Raw genomic sequence first — 24,700 nt, forward strand, 5'->3', positions numbered from 1 at the left:
AGGGCCTGCTCAGGAAGCAGTGTGAATCAGGTGCAGACCCCACTGCTTAGTCAAGTTTGGATTGGGATGTCGAGGGAAGATGTTCTGTCTGTACACTGCAGTTCCTGTTCTTCAGGGTCAGCCCCCCTGGTAAGGTCAGTGTGAAGAGACAACCTCAAAGAAAACCGGTGCTCAGGCTGGAATGCCTGTCCTACAGCACTTGCAAACTTGGTCCCTTCCTGCTTCCAAATAGAAGTTTATTCCTAAGAACCTTTCTTGCCCTCACTGAAGTTTATCAGAAGCAAGAAAGAGAAGTACAGCTAAGGCCTTTGTAGCCTGACACAATTACTTTAAGCTGAGATTTCCATAAGAACATGAAGATGGATATTCTTCCTTTAACACTCTTGGTTCTATGAGGAAGCCATAGTGTGGGACATTCGCCTTTCGCTGCTGAGCTAGCAGGAGCTGCTCACTCCATGCCTGCTGTGTGTCAGGCGCTGTGTCCGGGGCTGAAATGCACCAGCAAGATGAACTTGTGGAAGTGTTTTGCTTGATTTTAGGGGAACAGTAGGAGGTGGGGGGAGAGAGAGCAGGGATTACAAACACATTTGAGAAACGGTGATCTCATCCTGCCCTGCTGCCTCCCGACAGTGGCGAGTATAAATCACCCAGGCAGGCAGGTGCCCTATCTAGCAGCACTCCGAGAAGATGGATTCCCCAGCCTCCCGACAGGATTTCTCTATCGTTGACATACTTCAGCTCCTGGTGTCTGCCCTGCGTTCTGCCGGCTACCATTGTGTGCCTTTGCTTTAATTATCATGGGAAATGGAGACCATCTACCTACCCCTTGGTATAAAAGACCTGTGTGGCATGTCACTGTCAACTCGATATAATTGTATATTTCGCTTGTGCTCCACTGCCTTCTATTGAAGTCCTCAAAATAATAAATCTGTCCCTTCGCCTTACACTAGGTGGCCCTCTTGGGTAGCTTATGTCCCACACTGTGGCTTCCTCCCAGAACCAAGAGTGTTAAAGGAAGAATATCCATCTTCATGTTCTTATGGAAATCTCAGCTTAAAGTAATTGAGGGAGACGTCTCTTTTGAGACTGGAGGAACGTCTTGAAGTCTCAAAGCCCGAATCTGAGATTTGGAACAGGTGCTGGCCGTGGTCACTGCACCAGGGATCAACAGTCCCTTTGTCAGGCTACAAAGGCCTTAGCTGTACTTCTCTTTCTTGCTTCTGATTTAAAATTAAATTCAGTGAGGGCGAGAAAGGTTGTTAGGGGTAGATGACTATTTGGTAAAGGGAGGATTTGGAAGGCAGCAAGGAAAAGGATATCTAAAAGATTTGTTTTAAAATAAAATCTAGAGGGATTCTGTAGCTTTCTAGACTCTTTTCCCTATTATTGGGGAGCAAGCAATAAGACCGAATATTGAGGCTGCTGTAGCTAACGCCTCTGGAAAATAGCAATTATAGTATCAGCATCTTGCCTTGCCACCCTCCTTGGGGATTTCTTATTTTCTGCAGGGACATTTAACTTCCATCTCCTGGTGGCCTTGCTTATATCAGCTTGTATTTTTTTTTCCTAGTTTCCACTGTGGTCACCTTGCTGTACCATGATCTGTACTCCTGCCACTATGTTTAATTTTCCTAGAAAACCCTCTCTGGCCATTACTGTCCCAGTCCTTCTTAGGTCATTCCATGCTCATCTGAACCCACATGAACCTTTTCAAACAGCAAGCATTCCAAGTTCAGAGTTCAAAGTCCTGATGCCTTGGTGTTTGGGAGAAACATGGGCCAATATGGAAGACCTCAGTGTTGAAGTTGACTAGAGTGTCCTTGAGAGGGGTTTCCTAGGCTGCCACCTCTGGAAAGCTTGGTTAAGAGGAGCAGCTGTGTTCCTGAGTCTGCTCGCCTCTCCGTCAGCACGGTGACTGTGTGGCTGGTCTGTGTGCCGCTTTCTCAGGAGTGGGTCCACTCTGAAGCACTTTAGAGGATGCTGCTGGTCCTGTTAGACCTTCAGCTTTCAGCGCAGACCTGGTGGATAATCAGCTTGCACTGCCGCTGCGCTAGCCCCAGAACCTCACGGGCTTCGCTTCTGTTATCGAGCCTCAGTGTACCCGTGGTTTGGCAAATAGATTTATTCTGAAGTTGAATGCAGCTGAGGACCAAGATGGAAATTGTCACTTTAATGAACCTCCGTTTGGGCTTTCATGATTATGTAGAGAGCACAGGTCTTCATTTACCTCATTTTACTTCATGTTCCAAAGTTAAATGGACTACAGAAATAAGGTTAATTACTCGTTTCCTTCTCCTCGTTGATTCTTGCTTCTTACGCTGAGTTTTTGGCAAGAACTTAACAGACCTCGCTTACTTAGCTGGGTCCTTGCTCTAAGACTTGCCAGGGCTTATCTTAAAGCAGAGCTGGTTCAAGGACCTCCTGTCTCCATCCACACTGCTTCCCTTCTGTCAGACAGTGTTGTACATGGCACTGAAGGAGGATCTGTGAGGCTGAAGGTGGCAGCCGTGCCCTGGTGGCCAGCAGTGTGTTGTTACTTGTGTGTACTCTCGTTCACACTGGGCCCATTGGTCCTGGGGCAGGAATATGCCATTTCCACAGCCCGTGGAGCTTCCCTCCTTACCCAGGTGTGGATTCAACTTGCTCAGCCCAGCCATACTCCCAGAATAACCTTCCTGTCTGCGTGCGCTCTATTTCAACCTGAAATCCAAACCACAGAAAGAGATAGCACTTCCAGCTCATGGATTCTGTGAGTTGGTGATGTGGGCTTCTATTGTGTGGGTCCCATTTGGCCTTTTAATTTTTAAGCTTCCTTGTGGTTTTTAATTTATATGTATATTTATTATTGTCTGTTACTTGTACATAATAGCACACATATATTAATTTTAAAGAACTAGTGTGTACTGAAGAAAAACTGTAGTTAAGGGAAGCTGGGAATGAAAATGGAGAGAGACAGGCAGAGAGTTACAGTCTTAAGATTCAATTCAGGCAAGGCTTATGGAGACCAAGTTGTATTTCTGCTTCATGAATCATTGTCAAACAAATTAAGAACATATTGTTCCTTATTTATCTATTGTCAAGGATTCGCTATCAAGCACTGAGAATAAATCTTGATTTTCATAAGCTTTGTTGACACTGTGGAGCTGTAGAGCATAAAGCTTGCATCTAATAAGCTCAGTGCTCTATGGAACAGTGGCGGGGATAATGGCGGCATGGCTCACAGCTGCTTCCGCCTGTCCTGTGTTCAGGAAGCCAACTCTGTTTATGTTTCTGGTGAGGAATCAGATTCAAGTACATTATTCCCTTGAGTCTTAGGGATCGGGAACAATTACGTCAGTTTTTTAAAGTTTGTGAATTGACATCATGGCATCTGCCTGCTTCCTTAGTTGCCTTTCCCATCTCTCTTCCCCAGGGTGTTAAATGCTTACACTGGGCTTGTTTTCTGGACACTTGGAATAGATTGGTTATATAATGTTTAGGCGGTGTCTAAATACTATGTGAATAGCCCTTGGAGGGCTGTTAGCAGTCCCAAACTCTAGTAGACATTTCTGTTTTGAATTCCCGGGGTTGAAATATATAAATAAGTTGAAATTTGGGGCTAGAGTTCAGTGGTTTAAAGAGGTTGCTGTTCTTGTAGAGGATCTGAGTTCTGTTCCTAATTCTCTGAGGGGAGGCTTAACTGCGGTTCGCTCTGGGAAGTCCAACATCCTCTGGCGCACAGGTATCTATACACGTGCAGTGCACAGCACATATACAGAATATAAATAAAAACAAATCCTAAGTTATATTAAATTTAGTTAAAGATAAAGGGTCTGAGTATGAAAAGACCGAGTTACAGGGAATGTAACGTAAATCTTTAAAATAATAACTACAAATAAACAGGTGTTTTAATAATATTGAAAGATCTCTTCCCTAAGTCATGTATCAAAATTAGGACCTGTGTCATGAAATATACTTCTTGTGGGCAACTTTAAACACAAGTTTGATTGGTGGATGTGCCCCTGTAATTGTTGGCAAAGACTGATTGATTATTTCAGAATATGGTAAATTTGTTTGGGGTAATAAAAGTGGGTAAGGTTTTCAAAATGTATCTAATTGTACACAAAAGGGGTATAATTTACTGAGTATAAGTTATATTTAAGTAAAATTATTTTTAAAAGTTTTAATGTTTCCTGATCTGGTAGCTTTGAGCTTTTCAGATTGCTGTGTACTCTTCCCAAAGCCTGCTCAGTGCCACTAAATAAGTAATTGGGTTCTGACTGCTTGGTTAAATCCACGGAGTGGGGTGGGTGAGTCATTAAGGAGATAGTAGACACATTTTGGAGGATGTTGCAGTCACCTGACGATACAGGGCTTAGACCATCACTTGTCTGCTGTCCCTTTGTGACACTCTGTCAGGTGGTTGGGTTCAACACAGCAGGAGAGAGACCAGAGCTGATGTGGTTCCTAACCGTACGCCAATTCCTTCTTACCAGTTGTTACGAAGTTCTTTAGTGAACAACAGAACTCAAGCCAAGGTAGCAGAGGAACTGGGCATGCAAGAGTATGCCATCACCAACGACAAAACCAAGAGACCCGTGGCCCTAAGAACCAAGACTTTGGCAGACCTTTTGGAATGTGAGTCCTATCTATAGTGTGAAGTGTTTTAACATGCGGATCCAAGGTTTAAATTAAACCAACTAGCTCTTACTCTTTTCATGGTGATGATGGTGATGATTGGTGATGATGATGTTCTAGCTAAAAAACCTCTTTTTTCTGTTTTTCTGCTTCTTTTCTTTTGTATAGCTTAAGCTAGCCTTGAAATTCCTGTGTAGTCAAAGGTAGCCTTGACCTCCTGGGTTGCCCCTGCCTATCTCCTGGTATTATATGCTTGGATGACCACATCTATCTGAGTAATGTCTTTTGTTTTTGTTTTTTATTTATTTTTGCTTTTCACTAAGCCACATGAATAATGCATTTTGTTGTTCGATCTGTATTCAGGGCTGCATATTCCACTGTCCTGTCTCTCAGTCATCAAGTCCTTTTGTATGAAACAGTAGCACAATGTAAAGATTAGTTATTCAGAATCGCAGTAGTGACTTTGGCTTAATTGTTTTAGTTGGTTGGTTTTGCTACCCAGCATTCTTCATAAAGGGACATAGAATAAAAGATAATTTATTCACTAAACACTAAAATCGCCACCTATTGTTTTGAGTGAGAACAAAACTCTCTAAACAGCCTCCATCTTTTTTATTTTCCGATATTGTCTGAAGCATAAATAATTCCATTATAGCTAATTAAGGGATTATACACATAAATTTATTATTTCTAATATTACTTCAAAAGAACTAGAATGTTCTCTGGGTCTTAGAGCTTTTTATGTTACAGTATTTTTCAGAATGGAAATTATATAAAATATTAAAGCCTACTGTGCAAGCCAGCTTATTGACGGATTATCAAGGCAGTCTAACCAAGGCACTTAAAGGGAGGTAAAATTCAGTTGAGTGAATGGTGTCACTGCCATTTTTATTTTTGTTTAATAAAAGGTTTTTGCAGTCTTTAAAATAAATGTACCATTTGTTGACTTGGCTAAAATTCTTTTAAATGAGCCCACCTTTGGAATTGTCCCTTGATTAATTCAATTGCATAAATTATTGTGTCGTTGTTTAGTTTTTCTTAATTTAGGCAGGTCAAATCTTTGAATTTTCTCTTTTCTTTCTCTGGTTATGAAACTTACCATGGAACTGGTACACACGAGTGGTCTCAGAATGGAGTTGGAATGTGCTGGTCCCAGCAGCGTCTGCGCTCCACCCCTGGTGTCTCCAGTTTCTTTCTTACGTTACTAACTTGGTTGCGTTCCCTGGTCCCACCCCTACCCAGCACTACAGTATTGGTGTAGCGTTTAGACCAGTGGTTCCCAACCTGGGGGTCCAGTGAGCCTTTCACAGAGGTTGCCTAAGAGTACAATGTATTTACATCATAACAGTAGCAAAATTACAGTCAAGTAGCAATGAAAGTAACCTTATGGTGGCAGGGGTGAGGGTCACCACAACATTAAAGGGTCCCAGCATTGGGAGGTTGAGATCTACCGCATTAGACTACTCCCTTAGCCACTACCTAAGGGCAGTTTGGTGTCTGCTCTGTGATTCTTCATCTAAATCACACATCTGGTTGGTGTTTCTGATAGTCGTGATAAAGGGTGGAGTTTTATTTGAAGAAAAAAAAAAAAGAAAGAATTGTGCTTAAAAGAGTGTCTAGAAGTCAAAAGCCTTGGGAAAATGCTACTTCAAAGCTTGGCCCTTAGGCTGGGTGGCTCAGTAGTTATGAGCACTTACGGGTCTTGTGGACGACCCGCGTTCTGTTCCTGCCACCTGTGCTGCCACACGCACATGCAGCTAATCACGTATCTCAGGAAGGAAGCTCAGCTCCTGCCGTTTCTGGTCAGCAACAGTGAGTTGCTTATTTCACATTTGTTTTTCAGCATTTATTGCAGCCCTGTACATCGACAAGGACTTGGAATACGTCCATACTTTCATGAACGTCTGCTTCTTTCCACGTCTGAAGGTAAGCGCTCACGTTTCCAGCAGCCTGTGCTTTGTTTCTCTGGAACACACGACTCAATGCTTTGGGGGATTCCCACAGGAGTTCATTCTGAACCAGGACTGGAATGACCCCAAGTCGCAGCTGCAGCAGTGCTGCCTGACCCTGAGGACTGAAGGGAAAGAACCAGACATCCCCTTGTACAAGTAAGTGCTCGCGCCGGCCAGCTGTCCTGCCGTGTGCTCACATGGAGAACGCAGGGACTTCTCGTGACACCAGCTAAGCCCTGAAGTGCTCTGTCCTAGCACCCACCTGTATAAGTGGGTACATCTCGATTGTCTCTGCCTTCTCCCATCTGTAAATTTCTCAGATCTACTGCCTGGCACAAAGACATACTAAGACATAAGATGAAAATGTAGCAGTTCAGATGTAGTACTTGCTGCTTTTTAAGATGTACTCATGGGTGTGATCTCTGCGTGTGGGTGACAGGAATTGGGTCCTCTCCAAGAGTAGCAAGTGCTGTTATCCCCTGAACTACCTATCTCTTGGTCCCCCACATGAAGTGGTTTTTTGAAGCTTCTTATTTTTGTCTGATTTTGCGTAGGAGTAATGGACTGTGTGTTGTTCCTAGCAATATTCGGGTTCTGCTTGTACTTTCCCCCGAGCCCCTGTTGGCCTCTTATCTGAAAGGCTGTCTCCCAAGCTGCAGAGAAAGGGAACAAAGGTTTACTGCTGCTACTGTTACTCAAGTACTTGCTTTCCTGCGATTTGAATCAAAAGTTGCCTTCTACTTGTGATACTCACTTGTGGGTGGAGAAGATGTTTAAATGGGAATCAACAAAGTAAAGAATTATTAGAGTACATGGCTGCCTCCCAAGGTACTGTTGATACTGTTTTAGGGATGCTTAAAAATCTAGTTACACTGGGCTGGAGAAATCCTCAGCAGTTAAGAACACTTGCTGCTCTTGCAGGGGGACCCAGGCTCCATTCCCAGCACCCACACTCGACTCGCAACCACCTGTCACCCAGGTCCGAGGAGCAGTTGCTCCTCTGGTCACCTGCACATGCTTAACCCTGGGGTTGGCAGCGTGAACCTGAGGGGGTGGGGGCCTAAAAACAAGCCAGGCTAAAGTGTCATGCAGTAGCCAGCTTCAGTCAGAGCATCAGACAGTTTATACTCTGGGACAAAGAAAGATCACGTGAGTAAGTGCTCAGTCACAAGGACAAGACACACATGGCAAAACCATTTGTTTTCTTCCACAGAAGCACATAAATAGCAGCTGAAGTAAATGCACTCTCCTATCTGCTACGTCTGAGAGGAACATGCAGACATAGTCCAAGAACAGTTCTGTGTTTTGAAGTCACAAGACTCTTGTCTTATTGTCTTGGCGTTTTCTCACAAGCACTCAGAATTCTCACATGACTTCATTCGTGGACTATATTCCAACATACCTACATGTATACACCATGCAATTTTTATTAATTAAAAAAGAACCTAGTTTCAATACTATTTACTCCATGCCTTTGGGAACAGAAGGATCTAACACACTCATTCGTGCAGGTGTGCTCCTATGGAAAGTTGCTCCTTTTGGACTTTTCTAACTTCAAAATAAAGTCACAACAGTTCACAAGCTTTTGTGCTGCTAGCAAAACAGAGGCCGGAAGACTAGTCACCTTATAGCAAGAAGCTGTCAGTGTGAAACTGTTTTCTGTATTGGAGAAAATCCCTAAATAGAAACAGCTTATCGATCTGCCTAATAAGCATAAGGAATGTCTAAGCTATGTGTATGATTGAGTCAAAGAATTTCCCCATCAAAGTGATTGCTGAGGTCAGTGATAAAGGTGGTGCATGTCTCACAACCCAGGGATGATTAGTAAGTACCACCTTAAGCCACAATACACACCCTTGAGTATGTAAACAGAGAGGAAATTGCTGTGTTCTCTGCCCATAAATCCTCCCACAAAAGTACTTGGTGACTTTGTTCTTTGTTATCATGATGGTGGGGTTGCTTTACATAGTCCTTGTGATTACTTTGTTTATTCCATTATCATTCTCAGCTGCTTTTAATTTCCCTTTCCCCTGAGTTATCAGGTTTTTTACGTTTGAAATCTGCACCTTGTCATTAAATCCGGAGTACCTGGAGCCTTGTTTTTTAGTGGTTGTGTTATATACTTGCCATCATAGCTTTATCTCCGAGATGATCACAGATGTTCCAGAAATTAAATATATTTTCTGATCTCTTAGGTAAAGTACTAGACAGTAGAAAGGAACCATAACGGTGTGGAACCATCCAGGCGCGTCTTGAGGTGTTATTGCTTTGCAACATCACAGACGAAAGCCCTCAGTTCTTCACATAAGTTTGTTGATTCTGTGATGCTAGAACCCACACACAGAAGCTGTTGTAGAGCATCGAATACTTAACCGTGAGCCCTCAGAGATAGTGTCCTATTTGAGAAAACACATAAAATGACAGTGCACAGTCTTTTAAACTTTCTATTTTAAAGCTCTACATTTTGTTAGGTTAGCAAATCAAAAATTGAATCACTTCCTCTTTCCATATTCCTTGTTACTTTTACGTTGTCCTTTCTGGCAGTAAGAATAAAGTTTTTTGTTTTTTGTTTTTCATCTTGTCAGTTTATATAAGAGCAAAACAACTGAGCGTTGCATTATGACTACTGTGCTTTCGTTTCAGGACTCTGCAGACAGTGGGGCCGTCCCACGCTAGAACCTACACGGTGGCCGTTTACTTCAAAGGAGAGAGGATAGGCTGTGGGAAAGGACCAAGGTATGGGAGACGCTGAATTCCATGGGGTACATGTCTGTGTTCAGGAAAGTTAGTTCCTGCCTGATAGTTCCTACCTACCTCTGCAGTCTGCACAGCAGGAGAGAGTGTGAAGCGTCTTCAGTTATAGCAGAGGGAATCCCGAGAACTAATGTCCCCCTAGGCTGACTGAGAGACTTGGTAATCAGCCTCGGGGCAGGCATTCCATTGTCCAAGGAGTCTTGGCCCTGTTGAGAAAACTGCATCAGTTGCTACACAAGTCAGTTCCATCTGCGTTCAGCCGCAGCAGATGTGTGAGCTGTGCCGTGGTGCACACGACAGCCTCAGTCTATACCTCACTTCCTGTCACTTGAGCATTGCGGGCATGCGTGCTATTTTGTAAAACAAAGAATTACGTGTATAATCTAGGTCTTGCCCTCTCTCTCTCCCCCCGCCCCCTCTCTCTATTTTATACTTTTCATGTTTAACCTTTACATGGAGTATTTTCAGACTTGAGAAATACTTCAGCCCTAATACAAACAAGAGATATTGGTGTGGAACCAATACTTTAAAGAGGCTTTGTGTAAATGCATTTCTGCATGTTCCCCCGTGTGTTCCTAGCCTTGCAATTCAGTTGTGATGGAAGTAATCGCATGAAGTTTTATGCACTAGATGTGAAAATCAGCATTAATAATTTGTAGTTTTTGAAGAAGAAAGCCTTTAAAGTCTACCCCACCTTTACTTTATTCAACAGTATTCAGCAGGCCGAAATGGGAGCAGCAATGGACGCACTTGAGAAATGTAAGCCATCTCTTTTCCTATAGCCACACCTGTATAATGTAATGCATATTTTATGGAAGGAAAATGAAGTAGAGGAGAGGTTAAGTTTTGATAAAATGTGGCCGATTGTTGTTAATAATTTTCCTCCATACAGTAGAGTACAGTAGAGTATGTGCTGTGTATACAGCAGATTGCACTTTTCGTTGGAGTCCTCAGCGTGGTTTACATTTTCCTTTATACGCGGAGCTCTACTCAGCAGAGGCACCTCTAAGTGGCCTTCTGCTTCTGACGGCGTTTCCCACACTTTTGATGGCGAGTAAGCCAGCCATGGTGACACATGCACTTGGGAGGTAGATTCATGGGATCAGGGGTTAAGGTCACCTCAAGCTACATTGTGAGGTCAAGGTGAGCCCGGGCCACATGAGAGCTCATCTCAAAACAAAACAAACAAAATAAAATTAAAAATCTGTGAAAGCTAGGTGGCACACACCTTTAATCCCAGCACTCAGGAGGTAGAAACAACAGATCTTTGAATTCAAGGCCAGCCTGGTCTATACAGAGAAACTCTATTTGGAAAAAAAATCTTATGTAGGCATAAATGCATACAAGGGAAGTTTTTTTGTTTGTTTATCTGTTTAGTTTTTAACCATTGTCTTATTTAAATTGGATGGCAACTACATACTTCTGCATACATTTTCATGCTAATGTATGTATATAATATACCTCACTTTTGCCCAGCAGCCCTGCAAGTCATAGAGCATAGAGAATTCTTTTTATTGTGGTTACTTCGCATGTATGCATATGTATGTGTGTTCAGTGTCTACAATAAACGTCTAGATTGTGGTGCATTTACTTCTGAAGATAGATTGTCTCAAGAGTGAAACGCCCACGCTGAAGGGATTCAGCTGCATAGTTGATGTCTGGTACATTGAAGGCATGGGTACAGGGCAGTCTTCTCCAGGTCTGTTGTGCTTCATTCGAAGAAGAACCAACCTGTGGGCACGATATGCCAGTGCTTTGAGGACTAGCTGAAGGAGTGGGGACAGTGAATACACAGGCTCAGCGGGAAATGTCCCAGGATTCTCAAGTTTAAAGAGGTTCTAGGAGAAGGTTAGAGGGCCTCTAGCCAAGTGGAAATCAGCGGACAATAGCTTACTGTTCAGAGGCAGGGAGGGTAGTTAGTGGGGCAGAAGCCAGTGCTGCCAGCCAGGGTCTAGCATCCATAGAATTGACACTGAGAGTTTTACAGTGACTTTTTTTTTTGAGAATGTTTTCATTGATTGTTTGTATAAATGCACCATCGTTTATTGAATGAGAATGGGATTCTTTTTTCCAGTTATAGCAATAGAGGCTACCCCCACTTCTGATGCGTATAGTCAGATATAAAACAGTACTGGAAAAATGACTATTTCTGAGACAGACATCCCCTAAAGGATGATAGAAGTGGATGACTTAAATGCAGGAAAGTAAGTTGGCATTCTGTCCCATCCTTAAAGAAGCTTTTACCTTTTGGTCCTGATTCCATTTCTAGGAATCCAACTTAAGGAAATACTTGGATTCTGAGCTACAGCTCACAAACTGCAGTAATCATAACAACTTGATTTATAATAGCATAATATTTAAATAAAATGAAACAACACATTAACAGTAAGTGAATTCTTAGTGAACGCTGTACACAAACACATCCCAGAAAGGACCAGCTGCACCGTATTTAGGCTTCGTGGGTCATAATCTGTCTCATTTACACTGAATTCTGACACTGTGACACACAGACACAGGTGGCGTCAAATGTCCGTGTGTCTGTTTTATTTACAGAAACCGACTGAGAGCTGTATTTGGCTCAGCGGCAATAGTTTACCAGATCCTGAATATCCAAGTGTGATATGTTTGTATCTGTTGAAACAATGCCTTTGGAGGCGGATACGGAGCTACAGGAAATGCTAGTACTGAAACAAAGGAAAATATTATATCCATCAAACCATAGCAGTATAGGGGAGGAGAGTGGAAAGATTTTCACTGTTTTACAGTGTATGTGTACATACATGAAAACCTACACTGACGTAAGACACTGCATGATGTAGTAACACTTCTGAACAGATTGTGGATATGTGTGACAGCTTGTTCATGGGTAGATATGAACAGTAGGACTTGTTAGTACAAGCTCAGTTACACAGAAACATCTACTGAAAAAATGGGACCTATTTAGCATAAACCTACCTTTACAATGGAGTTCTGGGGATTTATTTGACGAGTTTTTTTTTTTTAAGTACTTAAAGTATTTGAAGTAAAAATGTATACAGTAAGGACTCAGCATTACTGTTTTCTTCCAAGTGCTTTTTCCACCTTGTCTGTGTCTCTAACCTGTAGTGACGATGGAGTATAGTATAGAAAAGGAATAAAAAAGAATTGAGGAACCTGGTGCATATAGACAGACCCACTTCTTCGCACTCCATCCATCAGCAAACACATAAACAGACTTGCTTTCCGTCGAAAGCCACACCCCTCCCCTCTGATCCGTCACGTGTGAAGTAAGAATAATCCTTAGTTGGTCAGGCAGAGCTGTGTCCCTTCTGGTGTTGCCACATCGTGTCTTTCATGACCTTTGCATGTTTGCTGGCCAAGGACGCAATGGCTGTTTCTCATTCTGAGCTTGAGTTCCTAGCTTGAATACTGTGTATAGTAATACTGTGCTGCATGTGAAAAGAGAAATGGAGACTTTCTAAATCTTAGTCTAGGTGTTTCTTGTGTCTGTGCTGTTACACAGGGTCAGATCTCAAGCTAAACATAGCTTAGCCACACCACTGAGTGACAGTCATCCTTTATCCATAGCGATCGTTACGTGTGCAGAGAGAGCCGTGGTGTTTTATAGTGCACTAAAGATAGAATTGATCACGGGACACTGGGACTTAGAATGTGGCTTCCCTTGTGCTCCGATACGCTTTTGCTCTTCTGGAAAACTCCTTCCTGTACAATCATGGCTGTGCTAGTGTTACTTGCTGGAAGCTTTTAGCTTGAGCTTTTCCAAGCCATAAACCCTCACGTTCTTTCTTTCTGTCTCCTTGGAAGTCACTCGGTGTAGAGAGGCTGCTTAAGGCACCTGCCTGAGTGGAAACCTTCCAGAACCTTATGTCTTTATTTTAAGTTACTGTGTGTTTTGGTGTTTTTACTCTGTTTTACATACATCAGATACTGAAATAAGAATCTGAGACGCCAATCCAGACTTGTAGTGTGTGTGGCATAAGAAAAGAGTAAAAAGGAATTAAACCATTGTCAGTCTCAGGTTTATAAAACACAGTTCTGTGTGCGTGCTGATTACATGTTTGTTTGTCGTCGTCTGCACCCGTGGACAGTCTTTATTAAGTATTAAACTTATCTCCTTGTGTCAGATAACTTTCCCCAGATGGCTCATCAGAAGCGGTTCATTGAACGGAAATACAGACAAGAGTTAAAGGAAATGAGGTGGGAAAGAGAGCATCAGGAGAGAGAGCCGGATGAGGCTGAAGACATAAAGAAGTAAAGGGGGACACGAAGTGGTGGAGCACTGACTTCCTGAGAATGAGACTGTGGCCCCTCGAGACCTAGCCTGCTTTTCCTCCAATGAATGAAGCGTGCCCATCGAAATAAAACTCAAAGTCAAACTGCGGTTGTTGTCTTAATGATCGAATGTTCCGTTCCTAGCTGGATGGTCTTTGTTACGGAGTATTCAATTCCTACTTAGTAGACGTGCATTATTTCCTTTATTTTGTTCTTTAAAGAATAATATTCAGGCGGGCATATTCTATGGAATAGTTGCTGTTTTCTGTTTCAGGTTGTGACTTCAGACTGTCAGCTGACAAGGGGTGCACCACTTTACCAGGTATTCTCGGTATTTGTTACTACTGCCTGTGGTAACAGCTTTACTTTTTTGAAATATGTATCATTGATCACGTTTTCGGCATTCATCTGGATGTTTCTGTAGTACTCAGGTGCTGCTCCTGAAGCTAACCCATTCCATGCAGTGTAGCGAGTCCTGTGTGAGAGAAACCTCTAACTGCCTCTAACCAGTTCCCGGAGCCGGAGGAGGACTCAGTCTGAGTCACACATATTCTCAGAATCATCAGATTAGGCGAGGAGTTGTTGTCCTGAGTCAGAACATCCTTTAAAACAGCTGCCCTCTCTGGGGTCTAGAGAGGCTTGGGGTGTTTCAGAGTCTCCTGGAGTATTTAATTTTATGTGTGTGAAGGATGGGTATGAAGGGCTAGGAGTCAGGAAGAAAAGTTCACATGGCTTTTGGCAGTTTCTCTAGTGGTCCCCCTAGTAAAGAAGTAGGGCATTTTTAAAGTCACTTTACACTGAACACCAATGGCTTCTTATTAATAAAAGCAAAATTTGCAAGACAAATGTGCTTTTATTCATTATTTCAGCAGATGTCATACAGCGAATTCCCACTGTGTATCTGGTTCTGTTCTAGTACTTCATGCAGGGTTGCAGCAGTGAACAACAGAGACTACACCCACACCTCAGCGAGCTCGTGTGCTAACACAGGAGCACCCCAATCCAGGGACACAGCAGTGAGCAATCAGACTACACCCACACCTCAGCGAGCTTGTGTGCTAACACAGGAGCACCCCATACCCAGTGAATAGCCAGTAGGAAGGTTAGTGGGTACAGTTGTAAGTGCGGTGACAGCGGAAGTCTTCCTGAGGGACATCACTGAATTAGGATGAGGAGGACCAGAAAAGAACCAGTTAGGTCCCTGAAGTGTTCCTTATGTATGTAATGATAACATTACTGATGTTTTACAAGGTATTTTAGCAGTAGATAGAATTGTTACTTCGAAAATATTAGAAAGCACAAGCAAGAAAGTAAATTTCTCATGACTCCATCATTGATAAACTTTGTATATCCTGTCAGCCTGTGTATGTATGGATACACGCCACTCAAGCATGTAGTCAATGGAATGCAGTATATTCCGTTTCCCTTGCTGTTTTTGAATTACCTGGCGTGCTGTGTTGAACATGTTATTGTTGATGGCTGTATGAATGTACCATCTTTAGCTAAGATTCTGAAAGACATGTAGATTGTATACATGTACATGTACACATGTGTATACCTATGCATACATATCACATGTTCTTGCTTTGTACTTTTCAAGGAAGCTGGGGACAGGATGACAGGCCCGCACTGGGGAGGGAGGAGAGCTCATTTTGAAGCACTTGTTTCCAGCATGTCTCCTATGTCATTGGTATGGTTATAGCTGAGTATTGTATTTAAGTTCTGTATGCAGTGGATAGCAGGACTGGAAGTGGGGTGTCAGATATCTGGGTGCCTTGACATTGTTATAAGGAAAACCAAAATGCATAGGACTATACTTAGAATTATAAAAGGTGAGTGTGTGTGTGTGTGTGTGTGTGTGTGTGTGTGTGTGTGTGTGTGTGTGTGTGTTTAGTGTCCTATGACATATTTGGGTCAAGACAACTCTTGGGGGTTAGTTCTCCACCATGTGGCTCTATGGATGGAACCCAAGTCATCCTGCAGCAGGTACTTTACCTGCTGAGCTTTGAATTGTTCTTTAAATGAACATTCTCAGGAATGCCAATCCAGCATGCCAGTCAAGCATCTTTATTGGGGCTTATAGTCCCCTGACCCTTTCCTGCTTCCAAAGTAATATGAAGTCTATAAAATACCAGTAGAGCTCTTGTCATGGACACATCGGAGCAGAATGACCACTGTGACCACAGACTTCAGCCCTGCCCCTTTATCCCAACCCCGTGTCATTGTCCGGTTCTGCCGAGGGTTAAGTTCATGCAGTAACTCAACTGCTTGTAAGTGCTGGTCACTGACTCGGAATGTTGGGTGTGGTTGAGAGAACAGTCAGATGATGGCACGTATGCAGATGAAGGGGCTTCAAGTGACTGGGGCGGTGGTGGTGGAAGGAGTGCAGCGCAGCCTGGATGGACATCTTGCAGGAATTGGCAGTTGGGTTAGGGCTAGTGAGCAGGGGCTGCTGAATGTCTGGACTAGGGAGAAACACTGTCTAGCATTGCTGAAACCTGGGACCTGTCCACTCCCATGCCTGATGTTGCCTTGACTGCTGTGGCTGCACTTAGCCCAATTAAGTGTTTATCAGCCCAAGCATATGAGAAAAGAACAGTTCACTCGCCGATTGCAGGACACTGCCCTGAACCAGCTCACAGGCTTCCTGCACTGTCACCTATGCGTATGATCAGAAATTCCTGTGTACAGATTGAGAGATGTTACGATTGACAGCTATGAAACAGTTGTATGTACAAGTTAGGGATTTTCAGGTATTTAGAGGTTTACTAGAATTAGTAACATACACTATATGCTGGGTGCATTGATTCGAAATAAAGTCCTTGTCTCCAGGGAGCTCACTGTTTAGAAGAGAAAATGCCACTGTGTGTAGGGTGCCACACAGGACCAGGAAAGAGTGACCTGTTCCTTCTGGAAAGTTGGGGTTCATATCCCACTATGTGGACTCTACTATAACTCCTGGACAAAAAGACTTTCAAGTCAAACATTTTACTTAACAAAAATAGTGTTGGAACACCATGAAATTTCCAACAAGTTTTTAAAAGTTTGAAATAACCGGTCTATATGAACACATGCAGTTGGCTGGATCAAGGAATGATTCAGATGGGGTTCATAATGTGTGTACATTTGCCTTCTGTAGACTCCTAAGTGACTTGGCCTAGGGAGTCTCCTTTTTTTCTAACTAGTTGAAGAAACCAGGTCAGTGTCTTAGTTTGGGTGTTATTGCTGTGAATAGATACTATGACCAAGGCAACTCTAAGAACAACATTTAATTGGGGCTGGCTTACAGGTTCAGAGGTTCAGTCTGTCACCATCAAGGCAGGAGCATGGCAGCACCCAGGCAGCCATGGCACAGGAGCTGAGAGTTCTATACCTTGTTCTGAAGGCAACTAGAAGACTGGCATCCTCAGGCAGCTAAGAGGAGCTCTCAAAGCTCACCCTGACAGTGACACATTTCCTCCAGCCAGGCCATACCTACTCCAACAAGGCCTCATCTCAAAATAGTGCCACTCCCTGGGTGAGCATAGTCAAACCTCACAATCTACATGGAGTATCATTTTCCAGTCATAACACTTTGGTTTCCTGTGGCATCAGCTTCCTTTCTTTTTTCCCTGTATCCTTTAGGTCTGAAGCCTCAATTTTAGATTGAGATTAGAAATTTTGACAAATGTGTATTTAGGAATAGCCTCTCCCCAATTGCTGTTTTCTTTCTTTTTTCTTTCTTTCTTTCTTTTTTTTTTTTTTTTTGTTATAGGTGGTTGGGATGGTTAATTTTATGTCAGGAAAGCTACAGGTGTTTTAAGATGCTACGTTTGTGGTAAGTTGTTATCTCCTGGCCTCCCTGTGACCTCTAGAGTAAAGCCCAACTTTCTTACAGCGGACATGAGCAGGGGTATTAGTTTCTTCCACAGCCCTTCCTACATACTGCCCAGCCCACAACATTCATACTTCTCTTCCCTGCAGAGCCTTTTCTGCCCAAGCAAGCTATCTCTTTCTTAATCGTTTCTTACCTTTTGGCCTCAGCTCAGATACTAACTACAGCCAGTCTTTCTGGGCCTCGAATCAAGTGCTGGTCATTAGACTCCGCCTAGCTCATTCTAGTCTCACTGTACTTACTCCCTTTCTGTCTCCCTCCCTCTTCTCCCCAACCTCCCCCTCCTCTCACCCCATCTTCAAGGTTTCACTGAATGGCCTGGAACTTAAAGAGATCCATCTGCCTCAGGCAAGTGCTGGGATTAACAGGATGGACCACGATCCTTCTTTTCAGGATCTCTTGGTTTACCTACCTTCCCTCACGAGTCCACAGCTCTGGAGGGGCAGGGTCATCATTGATCCACCTTGGAAGCACTGGCTCCTTGGAAGCTGGGCTCCTCTTTGCATAAGCCTCGGCTACCTCAGCAGTAATGTAACTTCCCTTAGACCATCTTCCTGACTGATGATCTTGAGAGTGACCTGCTGGAATCTACCACAACATGGCCGCCCTCTCAGGATCTCCTGCACTCAAATTCAACATGAATGGGACACTCAGACTGGACCCCAGGAGCCCAGAGAAATCCAGCTAGAAGCAGGGTGCCTTTTTCTCCCTGGGCTTGTCTCTCCACAGCAGAAGCTAGGGAGTATGCTAACACAATAACAGCCTCAGAAACCAGTAAAGGGAGACTTAGTGTTTGGTGACAGCACTAACTGGTGTCTTGGGACTGGCTTTCCTCACCAACGCTCATTTTCTCCCACCTCCTCCCTCTCCAGTGTACTTCACTACAGACCAGTGACCTTTATTTATGTAGTCTTTTATAACACATCTTGTTTTCATTTCCAACTAAATTGTCGCCAAACTGCTGCTGTTTAGTACTTTGGGAGCTGTTCTGAGTTTAATTCTAAATCAAACCACCCCAGCTAGATTCTTACGGCTGACTCACTAATCTGGGGCCCGGAGACATCCCTTTGAGGGGAATGACCCCCTTCCCCCCATTTCTGCCAGTAACCCAATGGAAGTGAAGCCAGCAGTTCCATCACCGCGTTCTTTTACTTTATATTAGGAGAAAGTTTTTAACGGACTTATTTTTGTTTTTACTTTTTTAAAAACCCGGTAGCTAATCATTTGCATGCCGCCTATTAGCCCATCGTGATTTGAAAATCTCCGATAAAAGAACTCATAATGAGCGCGCAGTCAGATGTAATGGAGGCAGGTCTAGTGCTCACCTCTGTTATTACAATAATAGGGCGCTCATGCGCTGAGGAGAAGAGTGGCTGCCCCTGACTAGAATTCAGCCAGAAAGATCAAGAGAGAGTCCTAATTGCCTTTCTTCTTAGATCAAACAATTGACTTAATTCACCAGGCCTCCACACGGAAATGTGTTTGAGGAGATTCAAATGGGTTACTACAGAGGATTAAGGTTTTCTCTGCAGATTATACTTTTATGCCCTGTAGTTCATTGCTTGAAGTGTTAAGTAGTTTTGTCAAAATAAGCAGGGCTGGAAGGATTTTTAGAAACTTACAAATCACCTAACTCTTGCTGAGTAACACAAGGGACTCTCTCCCCCTTCTCCTCCTCTTGTTATTATTTTATTTTTTTAATTTGATGGTGGTGACTTTGGGGGTGCGGAAAAATCAGCCATAGGAAAAAAGATCAGCTGGAAACTTTTAAGAGTCTCAGATAAGAAGAATACAAGTGTGGCAGTCTGTTGTATTTGTCTTGTAACAATCGCCTCACAAATGATGCGGCTAAAGAAGCCACATAAAGCGGGGATTTTCTCCTGAGTGCTTAGCTGCCCGCAGACAAAGTCCAACGGGGATGTGAGATCTGACCCCGGAGGCCTCTCTGTGGTGCTGTGCTAATCAGTGTTATTTTACCCACTAAGAAGTCAGTTCTGCTTAAAGGACTTCCCAGTTCTTAAAATTAAACACTCCCCAGAAAGGGCGCGTGTTAGAAAGCCACTAGTGTTGTTTTGTCCTTGGTGTTTTCTCCCTGTGGCTGATGGCTGCTGCTTCTCACTGGTTCTCCTGGGATCCATGAGACTGTGTCTTCATCAAAAACTTGCTCTGGGAATCCATCCTAGCCGGCAGCGGCAGGGAGGTTGGTTCTTTACTTCTCTTGGGCCATCACTGACCTTATGTAGTGAATATCCAGAGAGTGTTAACAAGCAGTAGGTGTAAGGTGCAGACTAGGTGAAGCCCTGGCAATGGCTGGGCAAGCTTGGTGTGTGAACATCCGCCACTACACCTCTGGGGTTCACTTTGGTTTGGTTTTCTGAGCTGGTAACTCATTTACTCCCCGGTCAACTCCTTATACTGGGCCCTGACAGTTGCCAAGGAAATTATTCTTTGACTTTGATTTCTCATAGGAATCTCTCTATTTTTCTCAGCCTTGCTTTCTATCTTATAGGTAAGAAATCCATCAACGGACAGAAGTACTTGCCAATACCCCCAAACCACTAAACAAAGGCTTTCAAAGCACCAGTCCACTCCCCAATGTTTTCAGGGTCCGGGAAACCTCATATATTATTTATAACCTCTCTCTTCTAGGAGGCAAATTGCAAGGCAGAGTTAAGTAGGGGGGGGGTGGGGTTGTGGATTTGGCTCAGGCAAAGCGGAGTCATGCAAAGGGGAGAGAAGAAAGCCTAGAGGGAGGGAAGGTGTGGGAGCGAGAGGCTTCCAGAGCCTGCTGGTTCTTAGAGCTGGCAGAACTGGGAGTAGGCAAGGGAGGACAGGGAGGGGGTGGAGGAAAGTCTAACTGGTGGTTAAGGATCATAGAATGCAACCCCTACCACCACACCTCCCCACCCCCCACCCCACCCCCGCCACCATATTTCTCCTGTCTCTCCTGAGATTGCACTGGTAAAATACTGATTGCTCATTCTTACATGCAACAAGGATAAAGACGTGTTAAGATCATAGCCAGAGTGACCACAAAGAGAGCTTCGGGGACAGACAGCACAGGTCTGGCAATGTCTGAATCACAGTGCCAAGAAAAATTGTATTCTTCCACCTCAACACATTGTATTTCCCATCTCTATTACTTTTGGTCATTCCTGTCTTGATGGAACCCTTAAAGAGCCCCTCTGCTCTATTGGGTCCCCAGGCAGATTCCTTTGTTTAGGTAAACCTCTCTGTTAAGGTCTTGGCACAGATTAAGTCCTTTAGGTGACATGGCTGCCTCACATTGAGGATTTAGAATGTCTTACATGCAGGACTAAGACAGGACTAAGCTGACCTGTGGCTTTTGTGGCCCAACAGGCAAACCTTAAGAACAGTATGTTGGTATTAAGAGAAATGACAATATGTATGGTTTTTAGTGGTAAACATTCTGTAGGTGATGGCATTAGAAGTCTATGTAAGTTTTACATATTAAATATATTATTTTGATTCCTTTTCACCTCTTTTAAGAGGTAAAAAATAAAAATTCTTGGCTCGGGATGCAGATAGATGGCAAAGCTAGATTTCATCTGTGGCTATAACTTCCTGACCTCCGCTTTAAGACTGGGAAATACCAGCAGAAGGCAGCTGCATTTAAAGTGGCATGTGGTTCCTTCCCATGTCTGCGGACATACCATGGCAGCAGATAAAAATGCTAGTCATCAAATCCCGCTTTAGGAATCAGTGCGTGAGCCCTCATGGGCAGACAACGTGGCGGAGTTACAGAACTCTCTGACTTTCTTCCTGGTAATTAGGCTGCACACTCACATGCCTTCATAATTTCCATGGCACGCTCCTTAAACACATGCCCTTCATCTGAAGTTGGCACCAGCCAGAGGCATGGTCCTGTGTTTTCAAGACAGTATATGGTTTTCCAAGCACATTAAGCACATTGCCTCATTTACTCTTCAGAATCACTTGAGAGTGTGAGAGAATGGCTTTTCTTTGTTTTTATGAATAAAAGGATCCCAAACTAAAGACGGTGAGAAGTTGTATTTTGCTGCTCCCTGAGGTTGGCCACCAGGACAGGTTGCAGGGCTCGCAAGAGCTCGGGAGAGAGTAGAAAGGAAGTTCTGAGTCTTGACCAACAAAATAGACAGCCAACCCAGAAAGTAGCAATCCTATGATCCTGTTAACATGAAAAGAATCGGTGTACATACTAAGATGAGAAAGAAATCCAAGTCCATGTTTAAACACTTTCAGAAATAGTCTGCCTTGTTTGTGGTAACGTAAAAGCGTATCTTAAGGTAAAAGGGTCTAAAAGCCAAAGAAATCCCAAAGATAAAAAGGATGGACTTCAAGGTAATAATTAGACTTCCCCCAAAGATGCTTCTAAATGGCCGGCACTCCTGTGTGAGCCTTGTTATTCTCTCTCTCATGTCAAAATCTTAAAACAGGCGGCAAAGAGAATGCTAAGAAAGTCACAGAACTCAGGTTGAACATAAAGGGAAACATGAATTGGGACCAAAGCCCGGGACTGTGACCCTTTGCACAGATCCGAAGGGGATCAGAAAGGCCTAAGGCTTTAATGAACCACAGCAGGTTAGTGGCGAAGGCGATCCTGCTGCCCGCTCGGTGTAGCCTTCCTTCTGGGAAAAGGTCAGGGAAGTTGGGACAGCCTGCTGCTACTGTGTGCTTCAATCGAGGCCACACAGTGACATCACACAAACCCGAAGTTTTTTGAACACCACCCTCAGGAAGTGTCACTCGGTGACAGAACCAGTGCCCTTGCAGGGTGCTGGCTAAGAGCAAGAACTTCGGGAGTTGCATTAATCTGGGTTCAAATCTCCAGTCTCCTTTTACTGGGGTGACTGTGGGGGACTTGCCTCTGCATAGCTGATGACTTACGAAGGGTAATAGAGTCACCGCATCATTGGCTTATGGGGAGCACTAAATAAGATAACGCATATAGAATGTCTGCCACGGAGCAGGCGAATGGTACAGACAGGCACATGTCACTGGTGTCATTTGTCAGGCCAGCAGCAAACCTGCATGGCTAATGACTCTGTGGAGAGGTAAGTCAGTGATGGAAAAAAAGAGCTCTGGATTGGGATTCAAGAGAGGGGATGCACATCAAATTCTAACCATGGGGGAAGGTTGTTCCTGAGGCCAAGCTGCCTTATCTTAGCAATGGAGTTCATTAATGTCTGTCTCATAGGGTCATTGGGAGTATTAAGGAAGACAAGATAACTTAATAAGATTATATTGTATCATAAAAATGTTCCGGACAGCGTATAGACACATTTATACATACCACATCTCATTCCACAAAAGATTTGAGACGTTCTTCAAACCTCAGGCAGAGCTCAAAACTCATATTAAAAAATCCACACAGAATAATGACCTATAAATACAGTGTGAAAATGAGGATCCAAAAATAAGTGAAGGTAGGCACAAAAGAGGCAGGGGAAACGAACATTCGACATTACGGGCAAGGAGATTGCATCTGCTTTCCTATTCAAAGTGAATATCAAATGTATCTCTAAGCGTGCTGAGGGGCAAAGGAGGAAAAATGTGCGTTTTTTCATTTTTATCGAAAGAATGCGTACCTGTCTTGTGTCTCCTCTTCTCCCTGTCCTCTCCGCCTCTTCCTAGAAACAGAATTTCGCAGTCCTGTTAGAGTTGTTTGTAGATGGAGAAGTCAGGACACAGTGAAGTCATGTCCCTTGCCTGAGATCGCAGAATAGTCTGAGACAAGGTAGTGTGGTGGTGGTTGGTGGGGGTGGGGGTAAGCCAAAGCCCTGAGGAGAGTTGTTCTGCTGGGGCATTACTGTTCACTGCTGAGGGACCCAGGGATGCTGACCAGCATGTTGCTTTTTCAATGCAAACAAGGTAAGATAGATAGAACTGAGTTGGGTAAGTAGAACCAGCCTTAGTGGCAGGTGTGGCTTGGCACCATTAAGAAAAGAGGCAGCCTATCATCCTCCTGCTTCGGACGGTTTTAGCATGTAGGGATGGAGCGAGGCTGAAGGCTGCTGGTGATGGAAAGCTGAGCCAAGGGCACAGTAGACCCTTCACAGGTGATGCTCTTCATCAAAACGTTTCAAGTCAGATATGAGCTGCGTAAGGACAACATGGAAGACATGAGTTAGCAGTAATGGAACAAAGCAAGAGGGAAAGGAGACAAAGGCCCCACTGGCCTTTGATTTTGGGTCTGATAAGGGCCACCACAACTCCTGTTGTCCAGAGTTACAAGTCATCATACCTAAGTGAGGTTCGTGTTTATTGCACAGTATAAAGTATATCGCTCCCCCTGGTTTATTTAATAGATCCATAAAGTCTGGAGTTAAGGAGCTCCACCAGGCATCCTCATATTACTACCTGGACTGGAGGAACTTGCCTGTTATTGCAGCCCAGAATAAGTGACACCATGATTTTTGACACAGCTTATGTCTCTCTGGATGGCTATAGATTATGTTCACATGGATTCCAAGGTGCATCGTACAATTGGGTCACCGGGGAGACATTGAGAGAGCAAGAGAGCAATGCCTTCAAGCCATATTCCTGAAGTAAATGTGCCATCCGCTCTCTGGGGCTTTTCTTCTAGTGTCTCTTGATCAAAGTGAAGGACTCATCACCATGAAGTAGAGTGTCGGGAAGGCAAACATGGCCTGCTCCAGCTCTGAGAGTCTCATGTTGAGTTTGAGCAAACAATGGGCTTTCGGCATCACTGAAGCATGTGTTAAAACATCACATGTAATTTTAAGTAGCTGTCCATCAACGTCATCTTTTTTTTTTTTTTTTTTTTTGATCTGAGATTTTTGACAGGAATTGGTCAGTTGACAGTTTGGTGTTAATGGTTTCAGGCAGAGGCTTATATTAAGAGACAATGTGTCAGTTGACATGGAACTTTGTTCTTTGTGTTGGGGAGGGCAAATTGGTGGCAATTGAATTCTATTTAATAAAATATGAGTAGCTGCCTGCTTGGAATGATAGTCATTTGACTACTGTATGGGGCCAGGGTGCAGGAAGCTGGGATCATCCTTAGGAAATAATTCTGAAGCTTGTCTGGTACTTGAAGAAGAGCGTGATTAAGCCTTGCCAGTTTTACACCATAGAGCATGAGAGGAAGTGGTGGGCCTGTAAACTAGCAGAGCGGTTGTTACACTTTTCTCTCCATGACCATATAAAGCTTGGGTAATGTTCTCATCAAGAGCACAGTTTTGATCACAGCAATTTGATATTGCCTGTG

At 43.6% G+C, this 24,700-nt stretch overlaps 1 protein-coding gene across 6 annotated transcripts in view; it reads left to right on the forward strand.

The window, feature by feature from the left end:
• Drosha (drosha ribonuclease III) overlaps nt 1-13,702 on the forward strand; it is a 111,804-nt gene extending 98,102 nt beyond the window's left edge. For 5 of the 6 annotated variants that reach the window (XM_006232050.5, XM_039102206.1, XM_039102207.1 and 2 more), the window contains 6 exons: nt 4,476-4,617; nt 6,461-6,543; nt 6,622-6,725; nt 9,213-9,305; nt 10,036-10,082; nt 13,448-13,699. In XM_006232050.5, coding sequence (XP_006232112.2) covers nt 4,476-4,617; nt 6,461-6,543; nt 6,622-6,725; nt 9,213-9,305; nt 10,036-10,082; nt 13,448-13,578 — 600 coding nt within the window. In that variant the 3' untranslated portion in view covers nt 13,579-13,699. Of the gene's footprint in view, nt 1-4,475; nt 4,618-6,460; nt 6,544-6,621; nt 6,726-9,212; nt 9,306-10,035; nt 10,083-13,447 lie in introns of all 6 variants that reach the window. The other variant, NM_001107655.2, reaches the window with a different exon arrangement.
• Nucleotides 13,703-24,700: the final 10,998 nt, after the last annotated feature.

Source organism: Rattus norvegicus, chromosome 2 (genome assembly GCF_036323735.1).
Source record: "Rattus norvegicus strain BN/NHsdMcwi chromosome 2, GRCr8, whole genome shotgun sequence".
NCBI lineage: Eukaryota > Metazoa > Chordata > Mammalia > Rodentia > Muridae > Rattus > Rattus norvegicus.